Source organism: Chlorocebus sabaeus, chromosome 6, assembly GCF_047675955.1.
Source record: "Chlorocebus sabaeus isolate Y175 chromosome 6, mChlSab1.0.hap1, whole genome shotgun sequence".
Taxonomy (NCBI): domain Eukaryota; kingdom Metazoa; phylum Chordata; class Mammalia; order Primates; family Cercopithecidae; genus Chlorocebus; species Chlorocebus sabaeus.
The window spans coordinates 8,419,374-8,446,563 of record NC_132909.1 but is presented as its reverse complement, the minus strand read 5'-3'; the positions used below and the strand labels follow the sequence as shown (position 1 = coordinate 8,446,563).

The 27,190-nt window shown below is 50.6% G+C and overlaps 2 protein-coding genes across 5 annotated transcripts in view; one reads left to right on the top strand and one right to left on the bottom strand.

Annotated features, from left to right (window-relative positions):
- The window catches only part of NOSIP (nitric oxide synthase interacting protein), a 25,002-nt gene extending 8,876 nt beyond the window's left edge, over window positions 1–16,126 (bottom strand). Inside the window, exon 1 of the mRNA XM_007997573.3 lies at window positions 16,009–16,126. Within this exon, the coding sequence (XP_007995764.2) occupies window positions 16,009–16,118 (110 nt within the window). The 5' untranslated portion in view covers window positions 16,119–16,126. The remainder of the gene's footprint in view (window positions 1–16,008) is intronic.
- Window positions 16,115–27,190, top strand: PRRG2 (proline rich and Gla domain 2). Of its 4 annotated transcripts, none has more exons than XM_073016186.1 (8): window positions 16,115–16,199; window positions 16,912–16,977; window positions 19,025–19,122; window positions 19,359–19,534; window positions 19,902–19,941; window positions 24,685–24,820; window positions 26,067–26,219; window positions 26,534–27,190. In XM_073016186.1, exons 3-8 carry the CDS (start codon window positions 19,038–19,040, stop codon window positions 26,550–26,552), a joined length of 609 nt encoding a protein of 202 aa, XP_072872287.1. In that variant the 5' UTR covers window positions 16,115–16,199; window positions 16,912–16,977; window positions 19,025–19,037; the 3' UTR covers window positions 26,553–27,190. The 4 variants fall into 4 exon arrangements, with proteins under 4 accessions (XP_072872287.1, XP_072872288.1, XP_007995760.1 ...); XM_073016187.1 differs by having other exon boundaries at window positions 16,121–16,199; window positions 18,985–19,122; XM_007997569.3 differs by lacking the exon at window positions 16,115–16,199 and having other exon boundaries at window positions 16,795–16,977; window positions 18,985–19,122.

Below are 27,190 nucleotides of genomic sequence, written 5' to 3'. Positions count from 1 at the left end.
CAGACACAACAGCCTACTGTCATACCCATAGTATAGCTGAATCTCACAGATGCCGTGCAGGCCAGACACCAGACATGCAAAAGAAAACTTACTGGATGGTCCCATTCATGTGAAGTTCAAAAACTCACAAAGTAATTATGACATTAGAAGTTATGTGTGGGTGGGTGTGGTGGTTCGCACCTGAAATACAAGCACTTGGGGAGGCCAAGGCAGGAGGATCGTTTGAGCCCAGGAGTTTGAGACCCGCCTCAGCAACACAGCAAAACCTTGTCACTACGAAACATAGAAAAATTAGCTGGGCATGGTGGTGCACGCCTGTAGTTGCAGCTACTTGGGAGTCTGAGATGGATCACCTGAGCCCAGGGAGGTCAAGGCTGCAGTGAGCCATGGTTGGGCCATTGCACTCCAGCCTGGGAGTCAGAGTGAGACCCTGTCTCAAAAAAACAAAAAGTCAGGTGCCTTTGGGAGGCGGAAGGTGGGGTGACTGGGAGGGGCACAGGTAGCCTCTGGGAGGCTGGGAATGTTGTCTCTTGATCTGGGTGCTGGTTACATGGGTGTGTTTGCTCTGAAACTCGCTGGGTTAGACAGTTATGCTTTCTGTACTTCTTGGTACATGTTATAAAAAGAAATTGGCTGGGCGCCATGGTGCACGCCCAGTCAATTTCTTTGGCTATAATCTCAGTATTTCAGGAGGCTGAAGCTGGAAAATCACTTGAGCTCAGGAGTTCGAGACTAGCCTGGGCAACATACTGAGACCCCATCTCTACAAAAAAAAAGTATATAAGGTGGGCGCAGTGGCTCGCGCCTGTAATCCCAGCACTTTGGGAGGCCGAGGCAGGTGGATCATGAGGTCAGGAGATTGAGACCATCCTGGGCAATTCAGTGAAAGCCTGTCTCCACTAAAAAATACAAAAAATTAGCCGGGCGTGGTGGCGGGCGCCTGTAGTCCCAGCTACTTGGGAGGCTGAGGCAGGAGAATGGCGTGAACCCAGGAGGCGGAGCTTGTAGTGAGCCGAGATTGCGCCACTGCACTCCAGCCTGGTGACAGAGCGAGACTCCGTCTCAAAAAAAAAAAAAGAAAGAAATCAATGGCTCCATCTTGGACATCATTCCCCCTCAGCCCACTAGGCACGTCCTTGGTCTCTATGTGGCTACAGATTCGTCCCTGCATGAACGCGACTCTTGGATTTGACACCTGTGGACAGACATCCTTGTCCATTATGACAAAGCAGTTTGGTACCCAATGTCTAGTATGTGTCCAAGGATGTTTTTCAGATAAATTCTTTTTTTCTTTCTTTCTTCCTTTTTTTTCTTTTTGAGACGGAGTGTCGTTCTGTCATCCAGGCTGGAGTGCAGTGGCGTGATCTCTGCTCACTGCAACCTCTGCCGCCCGGGTTCACGCCATTCTCCTGCCTCAGCCTCTCAAATAGCTGGGACTACAGGCGCCCGCCACCTTGCCCGGCTAGTTTTTTCTATTTTTTAGTAGAGATGGGGTTTCTTTTTTTTTTTTTTTTTTTTTTTTTGAGGCGGAGTCTTGCTCTGTCGCCCAGGCTGGAGTGCAGTGGCACTATCTCGGCTCACTGCAAGCTCCGCCTCCTGGGTTCACGCCATTCTCCTGCCTCAGCCTCCCGAGTAGCTGGGACTACAGGCACCTGCCACCACGCCCGGCTAATTTTTTTGTATTTTTAGTAGAGATGGGGTTTCACCGTGTTAGCCAGGATGGTCTCGATCTCCTGACCTCGTGATCCACCCACCTCGGCCTCCCAAAGTGCTGGGATTACAGGCTTGAGCCACCGCGCCCGGCGGAGATGGGGTTTCACTGAGTTAGCCAGGATGGTCTTGATCTCCAGATCTCGTGATCTGCCCGCCTCGGCTTCCCAAAGTGCTGCGATTACAGGTATGAGCCACCGCGCCCGGCCTTTTCTTTCTTTTAAGACAGGGTCTCACTCTGTCATCTAGGCTGAATGCAATGGTGCAATCATAGCTCACTGCAGCCCCAAACTCCTGGGCTCAAGTGATCCTCCCACCATAGCCTCCCAAGTAGCTGGGAATACAGGCGTGTACCACCACACCCAACTAACTTTTTATCCAGACGGAGTCTTGCTATGTTGTCCAGGTTGGTCTTGAACTCCTGGGCTCAAGTGGTCCTCCTGCTTTGGCCTCCCAAAGTGCTAGGATGGCAGGGTATGAGCCACTGCACCCAACCCTGCTTTTAAGATAATTTTTAAAGTGGAATCACTGGTTCAAAGGGTGTGTGCATGTAAAACGTGGTTAGAGGCTGGGCTGAGTGCAGTGGTGTTTACAACTAATTGATCACAAGCAGTTACAGATTTCTTTGTTCATTCTCCACTTCCACTGCTTCACTTGACCAGCCAAAAACATATATATACACATAAACATATATACACACATATACATATATACACATATACATATATACACACACATATATACATATACATATATGCACACACATATATATACATATATACATACATACATATATATATTTTTGAGACAGAGTCTCACTGTCGCCCAGGCTGGAGTACAATGGCATGATCTTGGCTCACTGCAACCTCTGCCTCCCAGGTTCAAGCAAATTTTCCTGCCTCAGCCTCCGGAGTAGCTGGGATTACAGGCAGGTGCCACCATGCCCAGCTAATTTTTGTATTTTTAGTAGAGACAGGGTTTCGCCATGTTGGCCAGGCTGGTCTTGAACTCCTGACCTCAGGTGGTCCACCTGCCTCAGCCTCCCAAAGTGCTGGGATTATAGGCATGAGCCACCATGCCCAGCCAAAAAATGTTTTTGCTAGAATTTACTAGTTGCTCTCCATACAGACTGCACAAGTCTCTATACCTCCAACAACATGAGAGAGCCACTCCTCACAACTTTGCTACAGGGCTTCCTGAGACCGGCTCTGAGCTGTGCCTGGGTCCGGCTCTGAGCTGTGCCTGGGTCAGCAAGGAACCTCCTGCACTATGCTGTGGAAAATGTGGCATCAGTGAGAGACTGGGAGAAGATATTTGTAATGCCTATAATCGACAAGGGACTAATACCATTTTTATTTTTATTTTATTTATTTTGAGACACAGTCTTGCTCTGTCACCCAGGTTGGAGTGCAGTAGCACATTCTTGGCTCACTGAAACCTCTCTGCCTCCTGTGTTCAAGCGATTCTCCTGCCTCAGCCTCCCAAGCAGCTAGGATTACAGGTGCCTGCCACCAGGCCTGGCTAATTTTTTTGCTTTTTGTTGTTTGTTTTTTTTTAGTAGAGATGGGGTTTCACCATGTTAGCCAGGCTGGTCTCGAACTCCTGACCTCAGGTGATCCAGTCGCCTTGGCTTCCCAAAGTGCTGGGATTACAGGCATGAGCCACTGCACCCTGCCAACAAGGGACTAATATTTAGAATGGTCAGTTCTACTATAACGCATGCATTCATAAAAATCACAGCAATATGCAAAATCCTGCAGTCAAAACCACAGGGCTCACAGAGAAAACAGGATTCTGTCACAATCCTCGTAAACTTTGTCAGTGATGCTTAAAGAAAAAGACAAGAACAGAATACAAAAGGAGAGAACAGTTTCACACAGGCGAGGTGGTTAAGACATACCAACATACTCCAAAATAGACGGCACTTGACCTTGACAAAGACTTGAAGTTTGTTGTGGCAATGGGTGTGGGGTGGAGGGAGCAGCTTGTGAATTACTGTGATGTGGTGGAAGGAGGGTTATCTGAGATCTGATGGAAAGTCCTAGTACCAGATGTGGATGGGTGTGGCTCCTAACACCCGGGGAGCTGCGGCGCTGGTATTTGTTTGAAGTGCCGTGTATGTGTGCTTTGTGTATTCCTACACACACACTTATAGCAGAGTGCAGTTTCCTGGATTCACCTTGGATACGTGTAAGCAAATGTGAAATTGGGGTTATGCTCAAATTGTTCCCTGATATATCAACTGCATTGGAATAAATTCACATTTTCAAAATAAGCATTATAGTAGAACTGATGGTACATGAAACTTCAGCAAATCGAAAAGAAAATAAAAGCCACTCCAATAGAAAGATGAGTAAAAGAGGCTGGGTGCCGTAGCTCATGCCTGTAATCCCAACACTTTGGGAGGCCAAGGCGGGAAGACTGCTTAAGGCCAGGAGTTCAAGACCAGCCTGGGCAATATAGCTAGACTCCATCTCTTTAAAAAAAAAAAAAATTTGTTTATTATTTTTTCTTGAGAAGGAGTCTTGCTCTGTCACCAGGCTGGAGTGCAGTGGCATGATCTTGGCTCACTGCAACCTCTTGGCTCACTGCAACCTCCGCATCCCAGGTTCAAGCAATTCGCCTGCCTCAGCCTCCTGAGTAGCTGGGACCACAGGCGTGCACCACTACACCCGGCTAATTTTTATATTTTTAGCAGAGATGGGCTTTCACCATGTTGGTCACACTGGTCTTGAACTCCTGACCTTGTGATCTGCCCGCCTTGGACTCCCAAAGTGCTAGGATTACTGGTGTGAGCCCACTGTGCCCAGCCTGGGAGGATCTTTAAATCATAGTGCTTGATGAGAAAAGAGTAAAACAAGAGCTCAATACCATGTAGGCACAGGAAATCTACAGGTGCAGACAATTATACTTTTTTTTTTTTGAGACGGAATCTTGCTCTGTCGCCCAGTCTGGATTGCAGTGGCACAATCTAGGCTCACTACAGGCTCCGCCTCCTGGGTTCATGCCATTCTCCCGCCTCAGCCTCCAGAGTAGCTGGGACTACAGGCACCTGCCACCACGCCCAGCTAATTTTTTTGTATTTTTTTTTTAGTAGAGACGGGGTTTCACCATGTTAGCCAGGATGGTCTCGATCTCCTGACCTCGTGATCCGCCTGCCTTGGCCTCCTAAAGTGCTGGGATTACAGGCGTGAGCCACCACGCCCGGCCAAGTGTTCTTTAAAATGTATCATTGTAGGCTGGGCACGGTGGCTCATGCCTGTAATCGCAGCACTTTGGGAGGCTGAGGCAGGCGGATCACCTGAGGCAGGAATTTGAGACCCGCCTGGCCAACATGGCGAAACCCCGTCTCTACTAAAAATACAAAAATTAGCCAGGCGTGGTGGCAGGCACCTGTAATCTCAGCTACTCAGGAGCCTGAGGCAAGAGAATCACTTGAACCCAGGAGGTGGAGGTTGCAGTGAGCTGAGATCGCGCCATCGCACTCCAGCCTCGGGGACAAAAGCGAGACTTCGCCTCAAACAACAACAATAACAACAAAAACACCTGCGAGTCGGGCGAGGTGGCTCACGCCTGAGGCCAGCAGATCACCTGAGGTCAAGAGTTCGAGACCAGCCTGGCCAACATGGTAAAACCTTGTCTCTACCAAAAATACAAAAATTAGCCGGGTGTGGTGGGTGCCCGTAATCCCAGCTACTTGGGAGGCTGAGGCACGAGAATTGCTTGAACCCAGGAGGCGGAAGTTGCAGTGAGCCGAGATTGTGCCAACGCACTCCAGCCTGGGTGACAGAGACTAGTCTCAAAAAATAAAGAATAAAAAATAAAGAACACGGCCGGGCGCGGTGGCTCAAGCCTGTAATCCCAGCACTTTGGGAGGTCGAGACGGGCGGATCACGAGGTCAGGAGATCGAGACCAGCCTGGCTAACATGGTGAAACCCCGTCTCTACTAAAAAATACAAAAAAACTAGCCGGGCGAGGTGGCAGGCGCCTGTAGTCCCAGCTACTCGGGAGGCTGAGGCAGGAGAATGGCGTAAACCCGGGAGGCGGAGCTTGCAGTGAGCTGAGATCCGGCCACTGCACCCCAGCCTGGGCCACAGAGCCAGACTCAGACTCCCTCTCAAAAAAAAAAATAAAAATAAAAATAAAAAAAAATAAAGAACACTTGCAGACAAAAGGCTCCACATTACACATATTAGTTGTATTCAGGAAAGATTGTCTCCTGCTCTCGAATGGCGTGAACCCGGGAGGCGGAGCTTGCAGTGAGCTGAGATCCGGCCACTGCACTCCAGCCTGGGCACAGAGCAAGACTCCGTCTCAAAAAAAAAAAAAAAAAAAAAAAAAGATTGTCTCCTGCTCTCAAGTAGGCTGCAAGTAAGATCCAGAAGTTGGGGTCGGGAGCACAACCAAGGGTCCCACCGATGTAAAAAGCAACTTCATCTCTATCGCCCCCTTCTGGTTGCTTTGAGAAACTTGCCTTTCCCGTTCAAAACTTGAAACACAAACCTCTCGGAGCTATGGAGCTCTCTCTCCCCCTACTGGCGTCTTCTCAGAAGCCACTCTTTGGGTTTTATGTATATTTACACAGAATCAACGCAAAGACCTTTACAGTTGGATGCGTTTTGACAAATGTATACACCCTTGTGACCAGGACCCTATGGAAATACAGAACCTTCCTATCACCCTAAATACCCCTCACGCCCATTCCTGATCAATGTGCCCCTTGAGGCAGACAGGGCTGCTTGCAGAAGGGGACCTTGATCAAATACCCCAACTTGACCCAGGGTCCCCTCCACGTGCCAGGCTCCTCCTCCGACTTCCCCCTGACCGCCAAGCTTCTCAGTGAACGTCCAGCACCTGTTGCCTCCCCTCACTCACCTGCCACCCGCTCCCCAGCTCCCACAACTGCCACTCATGAAGGTCACGGTGACCTTGTTGTGGACACATTCCCCACTCTATTCTTAGTTGTCAACTCCCTTGACCCTCTGCGGTATTTGGCTGTAGGCACCTTGGCTTTCCCAGAGATGAGCTTGGTTGCTGTTTTGTGGCCAAGAACTGAGGTTTCAACACAGATGGGAACATTTTCCTTCCAAAAATGGGAAGAACAGCTATAGAGGGAGCATTGAAACTTTTTTCAATTTTTTGTTTTTTGAGATGGAGTCTTACTCTCTTGCCCAGGCTGAAGTGCAGTGGCGCGATCTGCAACATCCACCTCCTGGGTTCAAGCAATTCTCCTGCCTCAGGCTCCCAAGTAGCTGGGATAACAGGCGCGCACGCCCAGCTTTTTTTTTTTTTTTTTTAGTAGAGACAGGGTTTCACCATGTTGCCCAGGCTAGTTCTGAACTCCTGACCTCAAGTGATCTGCCCACCTCAGCCTCCCAAAGTGCTAGGATAACAGGCGTGAGCCACCGCGCCTGGCAAACTCTTTGATTTTTAAAACTCAGTGATTTTTAAGATCCTGAGACCAGGCTGGGCATGGTGGTTCACACCTGTAATCCCAGCACTTTGGGAGGCCGAGGCGGGCAGATTACGAGGTCAGGAGATCAAGACCATCCTGGCTAACACGGTGAAACCCTGTCTCTACCAAAAATACAAAAAATTAGCCGGGCAAAGTGGTGGGCGCCTGTAGTCCCAGCTACTCAGGAGGCTGAGGCAGGAGAATGGCATGAACCCGGGAGGCGGAGCTTGCAGTGAGCCGAGATCGCGCCACTGCACTCCAGCCTGGGTGACAGAGCGAGACTTCGTCTCAAAAACAAAAAACAGATCCTGAGACCAGAAAGTGTGAGCGCCTCCAACCAAGGGTTGAAGAATAGCTAGGTTCAGGATTTACAAACTCCGAAAGCTGAGCTCTCCTGCCCCACATTGTATTGTCTCCTGGGTAGGTCCAATTTCAAAATAGAAAGCAGACTGCTGCCATCTGCTATCACCAGTATTTCAGAGAGGAAACAGACAAAGAGCAGGAGCAACCGATGTCAGCATCATTCCTGCCTCACAGGACAGGAAACAGGCTCACAGCATCTCCCAGCTGGGAAGTGGCAGAGCTGGGACTCAGACCCAGGCAGCCAGGCTCTGGAACCATTCCTTTTAACTAGGTGACAACTGTCAGTTTTCCCAGGAAAGTCACAGTCTCAGAAAAAAGGCCAATCAGGCCGGGCGTGGTGGTTTACACCTGTAATCCCAGCACTTTGGGAGGTCGAGACGGGTGGATCATGAGGTCAAGACATTGAGACCATCCAGGCCAACATGGTGAAACCCCACCTCTATTAGCTGGGTGTGGTGGCGGGCGCCTGTAGTCCCAGCTGCAGTGAGCCCAGATCACACCACTGCACTTCAGCCTGGCAACAGTGCGAGACTCCGTCTCAAAAAGAAAAGAAAAGAAAAGAAAGCTGCTCTGAACCAGACCCTGGCTCTAAGCATTTCACTGAGTATCACAACACCTCAAATGGTTGAATATCACAACACTCCACTGAATATCACAACACCTCAAATGGCTGAATATCACAACACTCCACTGAATATTACAACACCTCAAATGGTTGAATATCACAACACTCCACTGAATATCACAACATCTCAAATGGTTGCTATAAATGAAGAGAGGCACAGAGGCGGTGCCCTAGGTTATGCAGCTAGTGAGTCCTACAGCTGAGTTTGATCCGAGCACCTGTGGCTTTGACCACCCACTGTGCCAGCTGGCTGCAGGCGGCCTCAGGCACTGTGCTGAACTCTATGAGTGATCGGACAGCTAGTGTGTGTCTTGTCCTCCCCGAGATCCTGTCTCCTTTCTCCTCCAGAGCACTGCCAAGGTATGCCTCCTCTAAGAAGCCTGCCTCTCCGGGATCAGTTAGGTTCTCCTCGCACTTGACCATGCCCTGTGCTACCTCCGTTATAGCCCATCCCTTGGTATTTTGGCTCCAGAGTAGGGGCCCCTGGTTGGTGGGGTCTGGGTTGAACTTCAGTCTGGGTCCCAGCATTGCCTGGCACCTGGGAGGTCTCAGAGATGTCATGATAGAATCGATGAACCACCTCCAATCCTCGCGCCCGGGGAGGTGGGTTAGCAATGAGCTAACCATGCAGCCATGACATCATGCCATGAATACACTCATAATTCATTAGGAACACGCGAATCACAGCAGCACTAGAAGAACAGAAGTAATCATCATATCCTTCAATCCCTTAAGAATCAGACCTTGTGGGAAGCACTTTCCACATGTGAACACATTCAGTCCTCAGGACAACCTCCCCATATTCTGCCCTTTTATTTTATTTTATTAATTAATTAATGTATTTATTTTGGGGGGACAGAGTCTCACTCTGTCACCCGGACTGGAGTGCAGTGGCGCGATCTTGACTCACTGCAACCTCCGCCTCCCAGGTTCAAGTGATTCTCCTGCCTCAGCCTCCCAAGTAGCTGGGATTACAGGCACACACCACCATGCCCAGCTACCTTTTTTGTATTTTTAGTAGAGACAGTGTTTCACCATGTTGGCCAGGCTGGTCTGGAACTCCTGACCTCAGGTGATCTACCCACCTCGGCCTCCCAAAGTTCTGAGATTACAGGCACGAGCTACCGTGCCCGGCATCGCCCATTTAATAGGTAGGAAAATTAAGACTTGGAGAAATTGGCCTCTTCCTCAGTCTATTCCTTGACAAACCCGTCTCGGGGGCTTTTCAGAATGGAAGTTGATTAAGTCACTCTCTTCAACTGCTTCTTGGACATGACTCAAGACAAAAACCAAACTGTTCAGACTCTAAGTGTAAGAGAAATGGGAGAATAGGAAAACCGCCATTTTGCAACCTCTGGTGAAATAGTTGACTCAGGCAATGATTGTTGATGGATGGCATTAAAGGCGAGGCTGATGGGGCCTGGAGAGTCACAGGATGCTAATTCTCGCTACTGGAAAAGACACAGTTGTAACTTTACAATGCGCTTTTCGATGGCTGCCACCTGTCTCAGTCTGCTCCCGCTGCCATAACAAAACACCACTCTGGGTGGCTTAAACAATAGACCTATCTTCTCCAGTTCCTGAGGCTGGAAGTCTAAGTTCAGGCTGCCAGCATTGTGGAGTTCTGGTGACACCCTCTTCCTGGTTTGCAGATGGCTACCTTCAGTGGCAGAGAGCGCTCTCTGGTTTTTTGTGTCTCCTGTTTTTTGTGGGGAGTCTCACTCTGTCACCTAGGCTGGAGTGCAGCAGCAGATGTCAGCCCACTGAAACCCCCACCTCCTAGGCTCAAGTGATTCTCCTGCCTCAGCCTCCTAAGTAGCTGGGATTACAGGCGTCCACCACCATGCCTTGCTAATTTTTTTTTTTTTTTTTTTTTGAGACGGAGTCTTGCTCTGTCGCCCAGGCTGGAGTGCAGGGGCATGATCCTGGCTCACTGCAAGCTCTGCCTCCCAGGTTCACGCCATTCTCCTGCCTCAGCCTCCTGAGTAGCTGGGACTACAGGCGCCCGCCACCACACCCAGCTAATTTTTTGTATTTTTAGTAGAGATGGGGTTTCATCGTGTTAGCCAGGATGGTCTCGATCTCCTGACTTTGTGATCCACCCACCTCGACCTCCCAAAGTGCTGGGATTACAGGCGTGAGCCACCGCGCCCGGCCCAATTTTTGTATTTTTAGTAGAGATGGGGTTTCACCATGTTGGCCAGACTGGTCTTGAACTCCTGAACTCAGGTGATCCACCCACCTCAGCCTCCCAAAGTGCTGGGATTATAGGCATGAGCCACTGTGCACGGCCTCCTCCTTTTATAAGGACACCAATCCATCAGATTAGGGCTCCGCCCTTTCACCTTAATTATCTCCATAAATTATGGCCCTACCTCCAAACATAACCACCTTGGGGAGTTAGGGCTTCAATATACAAATCTGGGGGGACATTCAGTCTATAATGCTGCCTGAAGCCTGAATGAATTCGCCACCCCTGAAAGTGGGGCACCCAGGCCGTATGCAACACGAAGGGGCCACCTCTGAAGTAATCACTTGATGGCTGAACGGAAATTTAATCAAGTCTTTACATTCAATTTCCTGATTCTAGGAAGTCAGGGGATACAGCAGGAAATAACAAAAAACGGCCAGAGAGTAACTGTTTTGAACTTTGCAGGCCAAACAGCCCCTGTGAGTACACCACTCGGCCCCTGTAGCATAAAAGCAGCCACAGACACACAAACGGGCATGGCTGTGTTCCAATAAAACTTTATTTCTGGACTCTGACACGGAATCATGTATAATTGTCATAGGTCACCAAATTCATTCTTTTGATTTTTTCCAGTTATGTAAAAATGTTAAAAACCAGGCAGGGCGCGGTGGCTCACGCGTGTAATCCCAGCACTTTGGGAGGCTGAGGTGGGCGGATCATGAGGTCAGGAGATCGAGACCATCCTGACTAACACAGTGAAACCCTGTCTCTACTAATAATACAAAAACAAAATTAGCCAGGTGTGGTGGCAGACGCCTGTAGTCCCAGCTACTCGGGAGGCTGAGGCAGGAGAATGGCATGAACCCGGGAGATGGAGCTTGCAGTGAGCCAAGCTCACGCCACTGCACTCCAGCCTGAGCGACAGAGTGAGACTCCGTCTTAAAAAAAAAAAAAAATTAAAAACCATTTTTAGTTTGCAGGCTGAACAAAAACAGGTAGCAGTTACAAAAGTCAGATATCTGCTGGCTGTTGTAGCTCGCAACTAGATAGAGCGCTTTGTGAGGCCAAGGCAGGAGGATCACTTGAACTCATGAGTTCAAGACCAGCCTGAGCAACATGGCAAAACCCTGTCTCTACCAAAAAAAAGCAGTAGCAACAGGAGTTTTGAGACTAGACTTGAACTTGCTATGGGCAACACAGCAAGACTCCATCTCTACAAAACAAAATTTAAAAAATTAGCTGGGCATAGTGGCATGCGCCTGTGGTCCCAGCTACTTGGGAAGCTGAGGCAGGAGGATCCCTTGATCCCAGGAGGTTGAGGCTGCAGTGAGTTATGATCGTGCCACTGCACCACTGCACTCCAGCCTGAGTGATAGAGTGAGACTTTGTCTCTGGGAAAAAAAAAAAAAGGCCGGGCAAGTTGGCTCACACCTGTAATCCCAGCACTTTGCGAGGCCCAGGATCATCTGAGGTTGGGAGTTTGAGACCAGCCTGACCAACATGGAGAAACCCCATCTCTACTAAAAATACAAAATTAGCCGGGCGTGGTGGCGCATGTCTGTAATCCCAGCTACTCAGGAGGCTGAAACAGGAGAATCACTTGAACTCGGGAGGCGGAGGGTATGGTGAGCTGAGATCACACCATCGCGTTCCAGCCTGGGCAAAAGAGCAAAACTCCATCTCAAAAAAAAAAAAAAAAAAATCAGGATATCTGATAAGGGAATTGCAGTGAGAATATATTAAAAACTAAAAACTTACAACTCAATAGTGAAAGGACACCTACACAATTTAAAAATGGGTGAAGGATTAGAATAGACAGTTCTCCAAAGATCTACAAATGGCCAATAAGTATGTTAAAAGACACCAGTTCACACCCAGTAGAATGACTATAATCAAAAAGATAATAATAAGTGCTGATGTGGATATGGAGAAACTGGAACGCTTATATATTGGCGGTAGAAATGTAAAATGGTATAGCCATTTTGGAAAAGTCAGTTTCTCAAAAGGCTAAATAGTCACCTTTTGACCCAGCAATTCCACTGGTAATAGAAATAAAAACATACATCCACACAGGCCAGGCGTGGTGGCTCATGCCTGTAATCCCAGCACTTTGGGAGGTCAAAGCGAGTGGATCATGAGGTCAAGAGATCAAGACCATACTGGATGGTGAAATCCCACCTCTACTAAAAATACAAAAATTAGCCGGGCGTGGTGGTGCGCACCTGTAGTCCCAGCTAGTTGGGAGGCTGAGGCAGGAGAGTCGCTTAAACCTGGGAGGTGGAGATTGCAGTGAGCCAAGATCTTGCCACTGCACTCCAGCCTGGGTGACAGAGCAACACTCAGTCTCAAAAAAGCAAACAAACAAAAAAACAAACATACATCCACCCACACAAAAACTTTTATACAAATGTTGCTAGCAGTATTATTTACAAAAGCTTAAAAGTGGAGGGCCGGGCGCAGTGGCTCACGCCTGTAATCCCAGCACTTTGGAAGGCCAAGGCAGGTAGATCACCTGAGGTCAGACGTTCAAGACCAGGCTGGTCAACATGATAAACCCCGTCTCTACTAAATATACAAAAATTAACCGGGCGTGGTGGTGGGCGCCTGTAATCCCAGCTACTTGGGAGGCTGAGGCAGGACAGTCACTTGAACCGGGGAGACGGAGGTTGCAGTGAGCCGAGATCGCACCATTGCGCTCCAGCCTGGGCTACGAGAGCAAAATTTCTTTTAAAAAAAAGTGGAAACAACACAAATGCTCATCAACTGAATAACAGGTAAGAAAATAAGTATATCGGCCGGGCGCGGTGGCTCATGTCTGTAATCCCAGCACTTTGGGAGGCCCAGGCAGGTAGATCGTGACTTCAGGAGATCGAGACCATCTTGGCTAACACAGTGAAACCCCGTCTCTACTAAAAATACAAAACATTAGCCAGGCATGGCGGTGGGCGCCTGTAGTCCCAGCTACTCAGGAGGCTGAGGCAGGAGAATGGCGTGAACTCGGGAGGCGGAGCTTGCAGTGAGCTGAGATCTTGCCACTGCACTCCAGCCTGGGGGACAGAGTGCGAGATTCCGTCTCAAAAAAAAAAAACAAAAAAACACACATGCTAAGTGAAAGAAGGAAGGCAGTCACAATAATATTTTATGGTTTCATTTGTGTGAAATACCCCGATTAGGCAAATCCATAGATATAGCAGATTAGTGGCTGCCAAAGGCTGGGGGTAGGAAGGACTGGGAGGAAACAGGGAATGACTGCTAATGAGTACCATGGTTTCTTTTTGGGAGATGAAATGTTCTTAAAGTTATAGTGTTGATAGTTGCACAACTCTGTCACTGTACTAAACACCACTGAATTGTATACTTTCAATGGGTGAATTATATGTTAGGTAAATTATATCCCACTAATGCTTTTTTTTTTTTTGAGAGGGAGTTATGTTCTTTTGCCCAGGCTGGAGTGAAGTGGCATGATCTCGGCTCACTGCAACCTCTGTACCCTGGGTTCAAGTGATTCTCCTGCCTCAGCCTCCTGAATAGCTGGGATTATATGCACCAGTCACCACGACTGGCCAATGTTTGTATTTTTAGTAGAGATGGGGTTTCACCATGTTGGCCAGGCTGGTCTCGAACTCCTGACCTGTGGTGATCCACCTGCCTCCACCTCCCAAAGAGCCAGGATTACAGGCGTGAGCCACTGCGACTGGCCAATGCTGATTTTTAAAACAGGTAGCTGGCAGGATTTGGGTTTGGTCTGTAGAATGTAATTAGCTGATCCCTGGCATGAAGAAACAAGTAAAATGAGGCCAGGCTCAATGGCTCCCACTTGCAATCTTAGCACAGCACTTTGGGAGGCCAAGGCAGGAGGATTGCTTAAGCCCAGGAGTTTGAGACCAGCCTGGGCAACATTTTTTTTTTTTTTTTTTTGATACGGAGTCTCGCTCTGTCGCCCAGGCTGGAGTGCAGTGGCATGATCTCCGCTCACTGCAACCTCCGCCTCCCAGGCTCACGCCATTCTCCTGCCTCAGCCTCCCGAGTAGCTGGGACTACAGGAGCCCGCCACCTCACCCGGCTAGTTTTTTGTATTTTTAGTAGAGATGGGGTTTCACCATGTTAGCCAGGATGGTCTCGATCTCCTGACCTCATGATCCGCCCGCCTGGGCCTCCCTAAGTGCTCGGATTACAGGCGTGAGCCATCGCGCCTAGCTGGAACAGTTCTAAATCAAGAGAGATGTAAAAGACAATAGCAAAAAAACTATATCCTGACTACAACAAACCCACAGTTACGCTGGACTTGACTCTGCACCACGTAATGGATAGTAGTCTAGAATTACGGTTGTTCTTGTAAAGTGTGATAATGGTATTGTGGTCATATAAGCAATGTTTCTGGTTTTCACACACGCACCCTGTTAAATAAAATTTATAGAAGGTCATTGGTTAGGACTGAGCTCCTGCACTAGGTTCAATGAACCAAACCAAAATGGAGTCACTCATGCTAAAGTTCCATGCTTCCAAGCCAAACTAAGTTGATACCTGATCTTCTGAGACATAGGGAGAGAGATAATAGCCAAATCCCCAAACAGCCCAGTTTTAGCCCACCTGATAAAGGAAGTCCCCTCTACTTTAACCTTTAACTTAGAAATTTAATCAAGTTAATCAATTTAACCAACTAGCTTTTTGTTTTCAGTTTCTGACTTTCTCAGCCCTTTGTCTCTGAAAACAACCTCCTCCTCTGCTCAGCTCATCAGAACACTCATGCTATTTTCCATAATTAGACGTTGTTCGATTGTAGATCCACAAATAAATGCCAATTAAGATCTTCTCACTACATGTGTTGTAATTTTGTCTTTTGACAATCCTTAAGTGTCGTGATGCCAAGGATTTGTTTTAATCTCTTTATGGTTAAAAAAAAAAAAAAAAATACAGCAAGTATGGCAAAAATAATAATTGGTAGATTTGGGTGACAGGAATTCCTGTATTCTTCTCTCAGTTTTATGTAAGTTTGAACATTTTCATAAGAAAACATTAACATCAAACTGTCTCAAGGACCCTTCAAGCCCCAAGTTCACAGAATTAGCAGCGCAATCAGATTGCGAATCCACGACTGCCTGACCTCGAAGCTACACACAGGAAAAAGTGAATCCCTGCACCAATCCCGAGAGGGAAGGGGCTATCAAAAAAGTGAAGAGAAGGTGGCGATGGACGACTGCACAATCTGGTATCGCCCGCCGTCCCACCACAGTCTGAGAAACTGAGGCCAGGAAAGGAGTTCTCTTTCCTCAACTCCCACTGCTTAGACCGCCCGCAATCCCAGTCCACTCCTTCCCTTGGGACCACCAGCAAATCGCCATCATCTACAGCGGAACTGTAACTCTCAGGAGAACTGGCCGATGCTAGCTACCACTTCGCTGAGTTTATTGTGAGAGAGAGCGAGAGTGAGTGAGTGAGAGTGAGAGACACAGAAGGAGAGAGAACTGCCCGATGGACGGTTGGCCACCTCCAGGAGAGTGTAGTTCAGCTTCAAACTTGCGGCGCCCGGACAGCTCTATTAATAATGACTGACAGGGAATCGGGAATCCAAAATCTTGCCCCAGTCTCCCTCAAGACCCCAGATCTCTAGCCCGCAGGAAAGCGATCCCAACAACACTCTTCCTGCACCGCCTCGAACTCACCTCCCGAACGACTCCCAGTCCCTCGGTCGCTTCTTCAACTGTGCCCCGACACCGGAAAGGAGCACTATTTTCCCCCTCCGCTCCGCCCACTTCCGCCCAGCAGAAGGCATCGGAAGTAGAGCTGCCCCTAGTTGCGGAAGTGCCTCGCCTGGCTTGCTCAAGTCCTCTCTTCTCTTTCTCCCTTCGGAAACGTGAGTGGCAAATAGAAGGTTCCGGATATTGAACCTGGTGGGAATATGGGGAACGGTTACTATGTACTAGGCATTTCCCAGGGAGATCGTTTTTTCCTGCTTGATTCCCAGACTTTGAGTCTCTCCAAGCCCAAATTTAAGAACTAATCACTTCCCCTAGAGATCGGGAAGCCCACTTTCCCAAATATATCATCCACTCTTCTTGCTGCATCTTAAAACTCAATTGAGAAGAGACAACTGCGCTCCCATTTTACAGACAGAGCCATTGGGAAATTGAAAGTCAAAGCCATTCAAGTCGCCCTCAGGAAACAGGGATTTACTGCGGCACTGCCCAGCTGTCCCAGGGACTAAGGCATATCGTCCCCGCTAGTTTCTAGGTATCTAGAGACCCAGACATTAATTTTTCTAGCTCGGCCAGGCGAACTTCCAGGGGAGAGCCAGAGCGAGTAGGGGGCGAGAGGGAGGAGGAGGGTCGAATCCAATCCCCCAAATGCCCCATGGTATTCGACACCTTGGCTTCCCCATGGATCTCCGGACTTTAAGTCCTTTATCCCAAGGTCCCTTTAAATACTTTGTCCCTTACCTGAGTCCCGCCCAGGGCAGGTAATGGCAAGTTCCGCCCCCCTGCCAGAAACCGGGATCAGGCTTGGTTACCGGGAGTGGGGCACCCCTCCTCCTTATCCCCTCCCCTCTTCCCTGTCCCCCTTCACAGCTGGCTGTAGCTGGCCAAGGAGGTCTCCATTAAAGAGGAAGGGGCAGTGCTCACATTTCTGGGCAGGTAAGTGAATGTCCCTGGAGGAACAGCCTGGCTTGGGGACCCAGGCATCCTGGCTCCCCGCCCCTCCGAGACCCAGAAGTTTGGGGCTCCTAGGCCCAGGAGTCCAAGGCCCCTGCCCCCTAGGTCCCTAGACCCGATAATATAACTAATCCCCTGCCTCTGCCTCTCTCGTAATCTTTGTTGTCTGTGGGTGGATGTGACAATGAGCACAGAGAGAGGCACAAGTGGAAATTACCAGGAAGTGAAGACTCCGGATCACCAGTGGACATGTTTATGAGCATCTGTGTCAGGTGCTGTAGACACAATGGGGAAAAAAGATAAGCTGCCTGCTCTCTGCTCTCTTCTCTGGCGGACACTGCCTTCACTGAAATCCTGGCTGTCACACTTGCACACTGTGTGATCTTTGGCAAGCTATTTTGCCTCTCTGTGCCTCCGTTTCCTGTTCTCTATATTGGGGACAATAATAGGACTCCTGGTCAGGCGCAGTGGCTCACACCTGTAATCCCAGCACTTTGGGAGGCTGAAGCAGGTGGATCACTTGAGGTCAGGAGTTTGAGACCAGACTGGCCAACATGGTGAAACCCTGTCTGTACTAAAAATGTAAAAATTAGCCGGGCATGGGCCAGGCACGGTGGCTCACGCCTGTAATCCCAGCACTTTGGGAGGCTGAGGTGGGCAGATCACGAGGTCAGATCGAGATCATCCTGGCTAACACGGTGAAACTCCATCTCTGCTAAAAATACAAAAAATCAGCCGGGCATGGTGGCGGGTGCCTGTAGTCCCAGCTACTCGGGAGGCTGAGGCAGGAGAATGGTGTGAACCTGGGAGGCGGAGTTTGCAGTGAGCTGAGATCCTGCCACTGCAGTCCAGCCTGGGTGACAGAGTGAGACTCTGTCTCAAAAAAAAAAAAAAAAAAATTAGCTGGGCGTGGTGACGTGCGCCTGTAATCTCAACTACCCAGGAGGCTAAGGCAGGAGAATCGCTTGAACCCAGGAGGCAGAGGTCACAGTGAGCTGAGATAGCGCCACTGCACTCCAGCCTGGGTGACAGAGCGAGACTGTCTTAAAAAAAAAAAAAAAAAAAGGGCTTCTGTGCAAAGTTTTGTTTTGGACATGGAATCTCACTCAGTCACCCAGGCTGGAGTGCAGTGGCACGATCTCGGCTCACTGCAACCTCCGCCTCCCAGGCTCAAGCGATTCTTCTGCCTCAGCCTCCCAAGTAGTTGGGATTACAGGCGCCCAGCACCGCGCCTGGCTAATTTTTGTATGACTCCTGTGAAAAGTCACATGAGTTGAGGCGGAGCATAGTGGCTCATGCCTGTAATCCCAGCACTTTGGGAGGCTGAGGTGGGCGGATCACTTGAGGTCAGGAGTTCAAGACTGGCCTGGCCAACATGGTGAAACCTCATCTCTACTAAAAATATGAAAATTCACTTTGGGAGGCCGAGGCGGGTGGATCACGAGGTCAGGAGATTGAGACCATCCTGGAGAACACAGTGAAACCCCATCTCTACTAAAAATACAAAAAAAATTAGCCGGGTGTGGTGGCAGGCACCTGTAGTCCCAGCTACTCAGGAGGCTGAGTCAGGAGAATGGCACAAACCCGTGGGATGGAGTTTGCAGTGAGCGGAGATCATGCACTGTACTCCAGCCTGGGTGACATAGCAAGACTCTGTCTCAACAAAAATAAAATAAAATAAAATAAAATGAAAATTAGCCGGGTATGGTGGTGCATGCCTATAATCCCAGCTACTCGGGAGGCTGAGGCATGAGAATCGCTGGAACCCAGGAAGCAGAGGTTGCAGTGAGCTGAGATTGTGTCACTGCACTCCAGCCTGGGTGACAGAGCAAGACTCCATGTCAAAAAAAAAAAAAGAAAAGTAAAGTAAAATGAGTTTATATAGGTAAACAATATCTGGCAGAGAATACAGGCTGTGTAAGTGTCTGCTATTATTATCATTCGTGGACCACAGAGGTCAGTCGGTAGAGGCATTGCCTTATTACCCAGGGACTGAGGCCCTTGTCAGCTGTAACACACCTGGTTCTAGGTGTCTGGAAAATATGAGGGGCCACCCCTCTCTGCTGCTGCTATACATGGCATTAACCACCTGCCTGGACACTTCACCCAGTGGGGAGACAGAGCAAGGTGAGTGTTTGGGGGAAATGGTGTCCAGATACTTGGCATTGGCCTCCCCCGACTCAGGAATGCCTCTAGTCCCTCCTCTTCCAGGAGTCCAGGACCCAGCCCCTTCCTCCTTCAGACCCAAGAGTCTCAATTCCCAGCTCCTGCTCCTTCCTCTGGGACCCCACTGCTTTCCATCCCCCTATGACTTGAGCCCTAGGGACCCTCCATTTTTCTGTCCCTCATATCTTTGGGTCCAGAAGTCTTCCTGGCTCCACCAGAGGCCCAGAGCTTCCTGAGTAGCCATACCCGGATTCCAAGAGCCAACCACTGGGACCTGGAGCTGTTCACACCAGGGAACCTGGAACGGGAGTGTCATGAGGAGAAGTGTTCCTGGGAAGAGGCCAGGGAGTATTTTGAGGACAACACTCTCACGGTGAGGTCCTCAAGACCCTGGAGTTTCGGGCCCTCTCTCTTCTCTATACCTGTGGGGAGGCTGCAGGGGGAGGGCCTCTGTCTTCTCTATACCTGTGGGGAGGTTGCAGGGGGAGGGCCTCTGTCTTCTCTATACCTGTGGGGAGGCTGCAGGGGGAGGGCCTCTGTCTTCTCTATACCTGTGGGGAGGCTGCAGGGGGAGGGCCTCTGTCTTCTCTATACCTGTGGGGAGGCTGCAGGGGGAGGTTCTGGCCTTCAGCTCCCTCTTCCCTGGTGTCTCAGAAGTCAGGATGGGCTAGTTTGGGGGTGTGAACCTACCAGCTGAATTGCTGCTTTTCCCCCTTCTTTTCTACTCCTCCCCCATCAAGGAGCGCTTTTGGGAGAGCTACATCTACAATGGCAAAGGAGGTGAGTGAGCGGCTGAAGCCGTCTTGTTCTGTGCAGCTAAGGGATCCCTTCCCAGGGAGGCCAAACCAACGTCCTCCACCCCAAATTAGGTACAAGAATCGTCTGCCCCCCAATTCTGTGCTCTCTGAAGCTGGCTGCTAAAGGAGTTCCCCTGCTTAAGACCCTGGCTTGCCTGAGGAGCCCCCGACACCTTATGATTATTTTATTTTTAATGATTTATTTTTGAGACAGGGTCTCGCTGTGTCGCCCAGGCTGGAGGGCTGTGGTACAATCTTGGCCCACTGCAACCTCAACCTCCCAGGCTCAAGTGGTCTTCCCACCTCAGCCTCCTGAGTAATTGGGACTCCAGGCCCATACTACCATGATCATTTTTGTAGTTTTTGTACAGACGGGGTCTCACCATGTTGCCCAGGCTGGTCTTGAATGCCTGGCCTCAAGCAATCCTCCTGCTTCAGTGTCCCAGACTGTTGAGACTATAGGTGCCAGGCCCCACCACATCTAATTGGATGCAGGTCCTGGGTCCCTAGGAAGGGAAAAGTGTCAGTGGAGGGAAAGGCTAGAGCTGTAGAGCCTGTCGGGCCTTAAGCTGAGAGGGGAAGGCCCACCTGAACCCTTCGCTGGTGTCCAGAGTGAATGGAAACACCAACCCCTCCAGCAGCCTGATTGCGGGGGACGCTGCCCTCTAGCAACACGACCAAGGGAGGAAGCCTGCCCATCCTCACCTGCCCATTTTGCCCCCAACAACCCCTCCTCTGAGTTCTGAGGCCCCATCTTGTTGCCAGCCTTGTTGCTAAGGGGGGCTGCTCCTTAGCAACAGGGCCTGGCCAGGCCAGACCAGATAAAGAAGCCTGAAGCAGTACCTGGCTGATTTCCCCTCCCCCACAGCCCCATCCCAGCAGCTGCCTGGTTGCTAAGGAGGCCTTCTCCCTAGCAACCACACCTAGCCAGGCTCCGGGACCCAAGGCCTTCTGCCCACTGGAGGACCACCCTCTGGGCCCCCGATGCCCCACCCGCTTGTGGCCCGGTTGCTAGGGGTAGATGCACCTTAGCAACAGGCCCTAGGTCTGGGCTGGAGTCTCACACTGGAGCCTGGTTGCTAGGGGAGGTAATTTCCCGACAGGCCTAGCGAGGCATAGTGGCTCCTTGAATCCACCTGAAGGTGCCCACATCCGGAGGACCTGCCTTCTGAAGCTGCACTTGCGCTTTTTGCTAAAGGGGCTCAAAAGTCTGGGGGTTTACTGTGGTCAGATGTGGTGACTCATGCCTGTAATCTCAGCACTTTGGGAGGCCAAGGCGAGCAGATCACCTGAAGTCAGCAGTTCAAGATCAGCCTGGCCAGCATGGTGAAATCCCATCTCTACTAAAAATACAATAATTAGCCGGGCGTGGTGATGTGTGCCTGTAATCCCAGCTACTCAAGAGGCTGAGGCACAAGAATCACTGCAGCTGGGAGGCAGAGGTTGCAGTGAGCAGAGATTGCACCATTGCACTCCAGCCTGGGAGATGTCTCAAAAACAAACATACAGCATGACGCGGTAGCTCACGCCTGTAATCCAAGCACTTTGGGAGGCCGAGGCGAGCAGATCACCTGAGATCAGGAGTTCGAGACCAGCCTGGTCAACATGCTGAAACCCCATCTCTACTAAAGATACAAAAATTAGCTGGGCGTGGTGGTGCACACCTGTAATCCCAGCTAGCTGGGAGGCTGAGGCTGGAGAATCGTTCAAACCCAGGAGGTGGAAGTTGCAGTGAGCCAAGATCACACCATTGCACTCCAACCTGGGCAACAAGAAGGAAACTCCATCTCAAAAACAAACAAAAAAGTTTGGGGTTTACTTTTGGAGGAAAGCCCGCCTATCTAGTGCCCGTGGAAGTTTCCCCAGCAGCAAGAGCTAGCAAGGCCTCCCCAAGCCCAACGACTCCCTATACTCCCTTGTCCTTAGACTCGAGGCCTTGGATTGCAAACAGGGCTGCACCTTAGTAACAGGTCAAACATGAATTCTAGATTCTTAGTTACGTTGGCGGGGAGAGGGGGGTCCCTAAATTCCTCCATTTGTTTTTTGTTTTTTTGAAACGGGGTTGGGCAGGGCATGATGGCTCACGCCTGTAATCCCAGCATTTTGGGAGGCTGAGGCTGGTGGATCAAAAGCAGCCTGACCAATATGGTGAAACCCCATCTCTACTAAAAATACAAAAATTAGCCAGGCATGGTGGCGCACGCCTGTAATCCCAGCTATTTGGGAGCCTGAGGCACCAGAATCGCTTGAACCTGGGAAGCGGAGGTTGCAGTGAGCCGAGATCACTCCAGCCTGGGCAACAGAGTGAAACTCCATCTCCAAAAAAAAAAAAAAGAAATGGGGTTGCTCTGTCGCTCAGGCTGGAGAGCAGTGGCACAGTCGCGACTCACTGCAGCTTTGATCTCCTATGCTCAAGTGATCCTCCCACCTAAGCCTCTTGAGTAGCTGGGATTATAGGCATGCACCACCATGCCCAGATAATTAAAAAAAATGTTTTTTGTAGAGATGGGGTCTCACTGTGTTGTCTACGCTGCTCTCTACCTCCTAGGCTCCAGTCATCTTCCTGCCTTGGCCTCCAAAGTGCTGGGACTACAGGTGTGAGCCACCGAGCCCGGCCATTTTTTTTTTTCTTTTAGAGACACGGTGCAGTCACCCAGGCTGGAGTATAGTGGAGTGATCCTGGCTCACTGTAGCCTCGACCTCCTGGGGTCAAGTGACCTTTCTTCCTCAGCCTCCCAGGTAGCTGGGACTACAGGTACCTGTAGCACCACACCCAGCTATTAAAAACATTTTTTCCCGCCAGGCAAGGTGACTCATGCCTGTAATCCCAGCACTTTGGGAGGCCGAGGCGGGCAGATCACAAGGTCGAGAGATCAAGACCATCCTGGCCAACATGGTGAAACCCTGTCTCTACTAAAAATACAAAAATTAGCTGGATGTGGTGGCGGGCTCCTGTAGTCCCAGCTACTTGGGAGGCTGAGGCAGGAGAATCGCTTGAACCTGGGAGGCAGAGGTTGCAGTGAGCCGGGATCATGCCACTGCACTCCAGCCTGGCGACAGCACGACTCCGTCTCAAAACAAAACAAAAAACCAACATTTTTTCCCCAGGCTCAGTGGTGGCTCATGCCTGTAATCCCAGAACTTTGGGAGGTAGAGATTGGTGGATTGCTTGAGGAATTTGAGACCAACCTGGGCAAAAAAACACAAAAAGTTACAAAACACAAAATTAGCCAGGCATGGTGACGCACACCTGTGGTCCCAGCTACTCAGGAGGCAGAGGTAGGAGGATCACCTGAGCCCTGGACGTCAAGTGGCAGTGAGCTGCGATTGCTCCACTGCACTCCATGCAGAGTCAGACCCTGTCTCAAAAAAAAAAAAAAATTTGTTTTTTTTTTTTTGGTAGAGCCTCCCTATGTTGCCCAGGCTGGGCTCCAGTGATCTTCCTGCCTTAGCCTCCCAAAGTTCTGAGATTACAGGTGTGAGCCACTGTGCCTGGCTACCATGAATAATTTTAAAAGCATATCCCAAGTAGTGCATGTGACTTTTTTTTTTTTTTTGAGGGGGACAGAGTCTCTCTCTGTCATCCAGGCTAGAGGGCAGTGGCACAATCTCCCCGGCTCAAGCAATCCTCCTGCTTCATCCTTCTGAGTAGCTGGGACTACAGGCAAGCACCACCAAGCCTGGTTAATTTTTTTTTTTTTTTTTTTTTTTTTTTTTGAGACGGAGTTTTGCTCTTGTTGCCCAGGCTGGAGTGCCATGGCGCGATCTGGGCTCACCGCAACCTCCACCTCCTGGGTTCAAGCGATTCTCCTGCCTTAGCCTCCTGAGTAGCTGGAATTACAGGCATGCGCCACCACGCCCGGCTAATTTTGTATTTTTAGTAGAGACAGGGTTTCTCCATGTTGGTCAGGCTGGTCTCGAACTCCTGATCTCAGATGATCCAGCCACCTCGGCCTCCCAAAGTGCTGGGATTACAGGTGTGAGCCACTGCGCCTGGCTAATTTTGTATTTTTTGTAGAGATGGGATTTCACCACGTTGGCCAGGCTGGTCTCAAACTCCTGACCTCGTGTGATCTGCCTGCCTCAGCCTCCCAAAGTTCTGGGATTATAAGCATGAGTCACCACACCAAACTGGCCAGGACATAGTTTTGTTTTGTTGGTGGTGGTGATTGTTTTTTTATTTTTTGAGAGGAAGTCTCACTCTCGTTGCCTCGGCTGGAGAGCAATGGCTCGATCTCAGCTCACTAAAACCTCCACCTCCTCGGTTCAAGCGATTCTCTTGTGTCAGCCTCCCAAGTAGCTGGGATTACAGGCACATACCACCACGCCTGGCTAATTTTTTGTATTTTTAGTAGAGACAGGGTTTCACCATATTGGCCAGGCTGGTCTTGAGCTCCTGGCTTTAAGTGATCTACTTGCCTTGGCCTCCCTAGTGCTGAGATTACAGGTGTGAGCCACCGTATCCAGCCTGTAATCAGCCACGTATCCAGCCTGATCTCATTAAGTTTTCACAGTGGGATAGGGGTTATGGTTCCCATTTTACAGAACCCGCAGTGGAGGGTCAGAGAAAGGAATGAGGTGAATTGCCTGAGGTCACAGGGCTAGGAAGGGACCCCAGGTCTGCCTGCTTCAGGGTCTGTTCTCTTCCCTCAGTGGGAAGGAATTTTGATGTTAGGGTGGGTAGCAGTTCCCGAAACAGTGGCTCCCCTTCCCTGCTTCCCTGCAGGGCGTGGACGAGTGGATGTGGCAGGCCTGGCTGTGGGACTGACGTGTGGTGTCCTTCTCATTGTCCTGGCCGGCCTGGGAGCCTTTTGGTATCTGCACTGGCGACGCCGCCGAGGCCAGCAGCCCTGTCCCCAAGAGTAAGGGGTATTCAGTGAGGAGGGGGTGGTGGTGGAGAGCAAGGGGAGGGAGGAAATGTTGGGATGTGCTAGGGATTGGGGGCAGATGGGCACTGATGAAAGACCTGAGGACACCGTCATTTGGAGAGTGAATCTGTGAGCTGGCTTGTGTCTGGTTTTGGTGTCTGTTGCTCTGTCTGTCTAGATCCTCAGTACCTGGCCCACAGTAGGAGCTCTGACCACTTTTGCTGCTGGCCTGTCTTTGTGGTACTGGGATTACCAGTATCCATGGGATTACCACTCTGGATATTGTATCTGGTGAGGCTGCGACGGTGCAGCCTGTGGTGTTTGGGTGTCTGTGGTATGTCAGTTTCAGTGGTGACAGGTGCAGCACCTGAGTGGGTGTGGGCAATTGGTGAGGAGTGCATCTATGTTGTGTTCCTGTCTATACGGATGGGCTGAGTTCTGTCTGTTTGGTGTGTGTTGGCCTGCCTCTCTGCAGGGCTTTTTTTTTTTTTTTTGAGACGGAGTTTCACTCTCGTTGCCCAGGCTAGAGTGCATAGTGTGATCTTGGCTCACTGCAACCTCTGCCTCCTGGGTTCAAGTGATTCTCCTCCCTCAGCTTCCCGAGTAGCTGGGATTATAGGCGCACGCCACCATGTCCTGCTAATTTTGTATTTTTAGTAGAGACGGGGTTTCTCCATGTTGGTCAGGCTAGTCTTGAACTCCTGACCTCAGGTGATCTGCCTGCCTCTGCCTCCCAAAGTGCTGGGATTACAGGTGTGAGCCACCACGCCTGGCCCTTTTTTTTTTTTTTTTTTAAGAGACAAAGTCTCATTGTGTTGCCCAGGCTGGAGTGCAGTGGCCCGTTCACAGCTCACTGCAGCCTCAATTTCCTGGGCTCAAGAAATCCTCCCACCTCAGCCTCCTGAGGATCTAGAACTACAGGTGTGTGACGTGCATCCGGCAAGGCTGTCTTTTTCTCCATTGCTCTGCCTGTATCTGGTGCACATGGGTGTGTCTGAATAAGAGTGTGTCTCTGTGGTTGCTGATTTCTGTGTCTGCCTGTGTGTAGCTGACTGTCATTTGAGGCACTTTTCTGTGTGTAAGGCTAGGCTGAAGGTGACCCTCCTTTTCTGAGGTCCACCTCCCTTCCAGCTCTGTCCCAGTGTCACCCTGAATCTCCATCTCCTAGATCCCCTCTCTTCCGCCTTAGTCTAGGTATCCTGTAAGTTGCCTCTGCTAACTGTACCTTTGCTGTCCCCAGGGCCGGGCTTATCAGCCCTCTGAGTCCTTTGAGCCCTCTGGGCCCACCGACGCCCCTGCCTCCACCCCCACCCCAACCCCCAGGCCTCCCTACCTATGAGCAGGCGCTGGCAGCCTCTGGGGTACACGACGCACCTCCACCCCCCTACACCAGGTATGGGGCGTGGCTTCTGCCCGGGGGCGGGGCGCAGAGGGGTGGGCACGTTGGAGGAGGAACCTGGGCTCAGGGGCGGGACTTGGAATTTGGGCCTTATTACCTAGGGCGGGGCTTGGAGTGCGGGGGCGGGGCCCCATGCAATGGTCTAGGGGCGTGGCCCAGCGTTGTGTGTGCGGAGGCGTATAAGAGGGTGGGGCCTGTGCCCAGAGGGTCCGGGATTGGCTGAGACGCCGAGGGCGGTCGGAGTGGTCCTGGCTGAGGGGAAAAAAACACAGGAGCTTTGACTCCCTAGTGTGCCTCTTCTCTTGCAGCCTCAGGAGGCCTCACTGAAGAGCTGCTTTCGAGACCCGGCTCTCCGAACCATGCCCCTGATTCACACCGGATTCCGGAAGCCCCTAGGCCTCGTAGACGCCGAAGCTGGACTTGGGGGGGCGGGGATGGTGGGAGTAGGGGTCGCCCGGCCCGAGGCCTGCCCTGGCACACGCGTTTCCGCCGCGTATGGATATACACATGTTCTCGGCAACGTGTTCCCGTGTCCTGGCCCCTCACGGGCCCCCACACTCTCCTGACCGTGAGGGCACTGGTCAGTTCCGCCCCCGCGGTAGGCAGACGCGCGGGGAAATTCGGACCCAGGAGCCCAGCCCCGGCTGTGCCGTCTTGTGTATGGGCAGATATGACCTGACAGTCCCCTCCAGTGCCACAGGGTACGCACACGCAGAGCTCCGCCTGTGCACACGCGTGTCTTCGTGCACTCCCTGTGCGGCACAGAGGCACTTCGTAACCCAGGGAAAGGGCGGGGGGCATATTTGCAAGCTTGCTTGGTGCGGGCAGGCTCGCATTGCACCCAGGGAGCTGGAGTTGAGCTCTTCCCCTAAATAAAAATCCTTCGGAAAGGAGATCAAAAAAAGCAGAAATAATGCAAATAATAATAATAATGAACCGCGATCCCGGGCGCATCGGAACTGGTT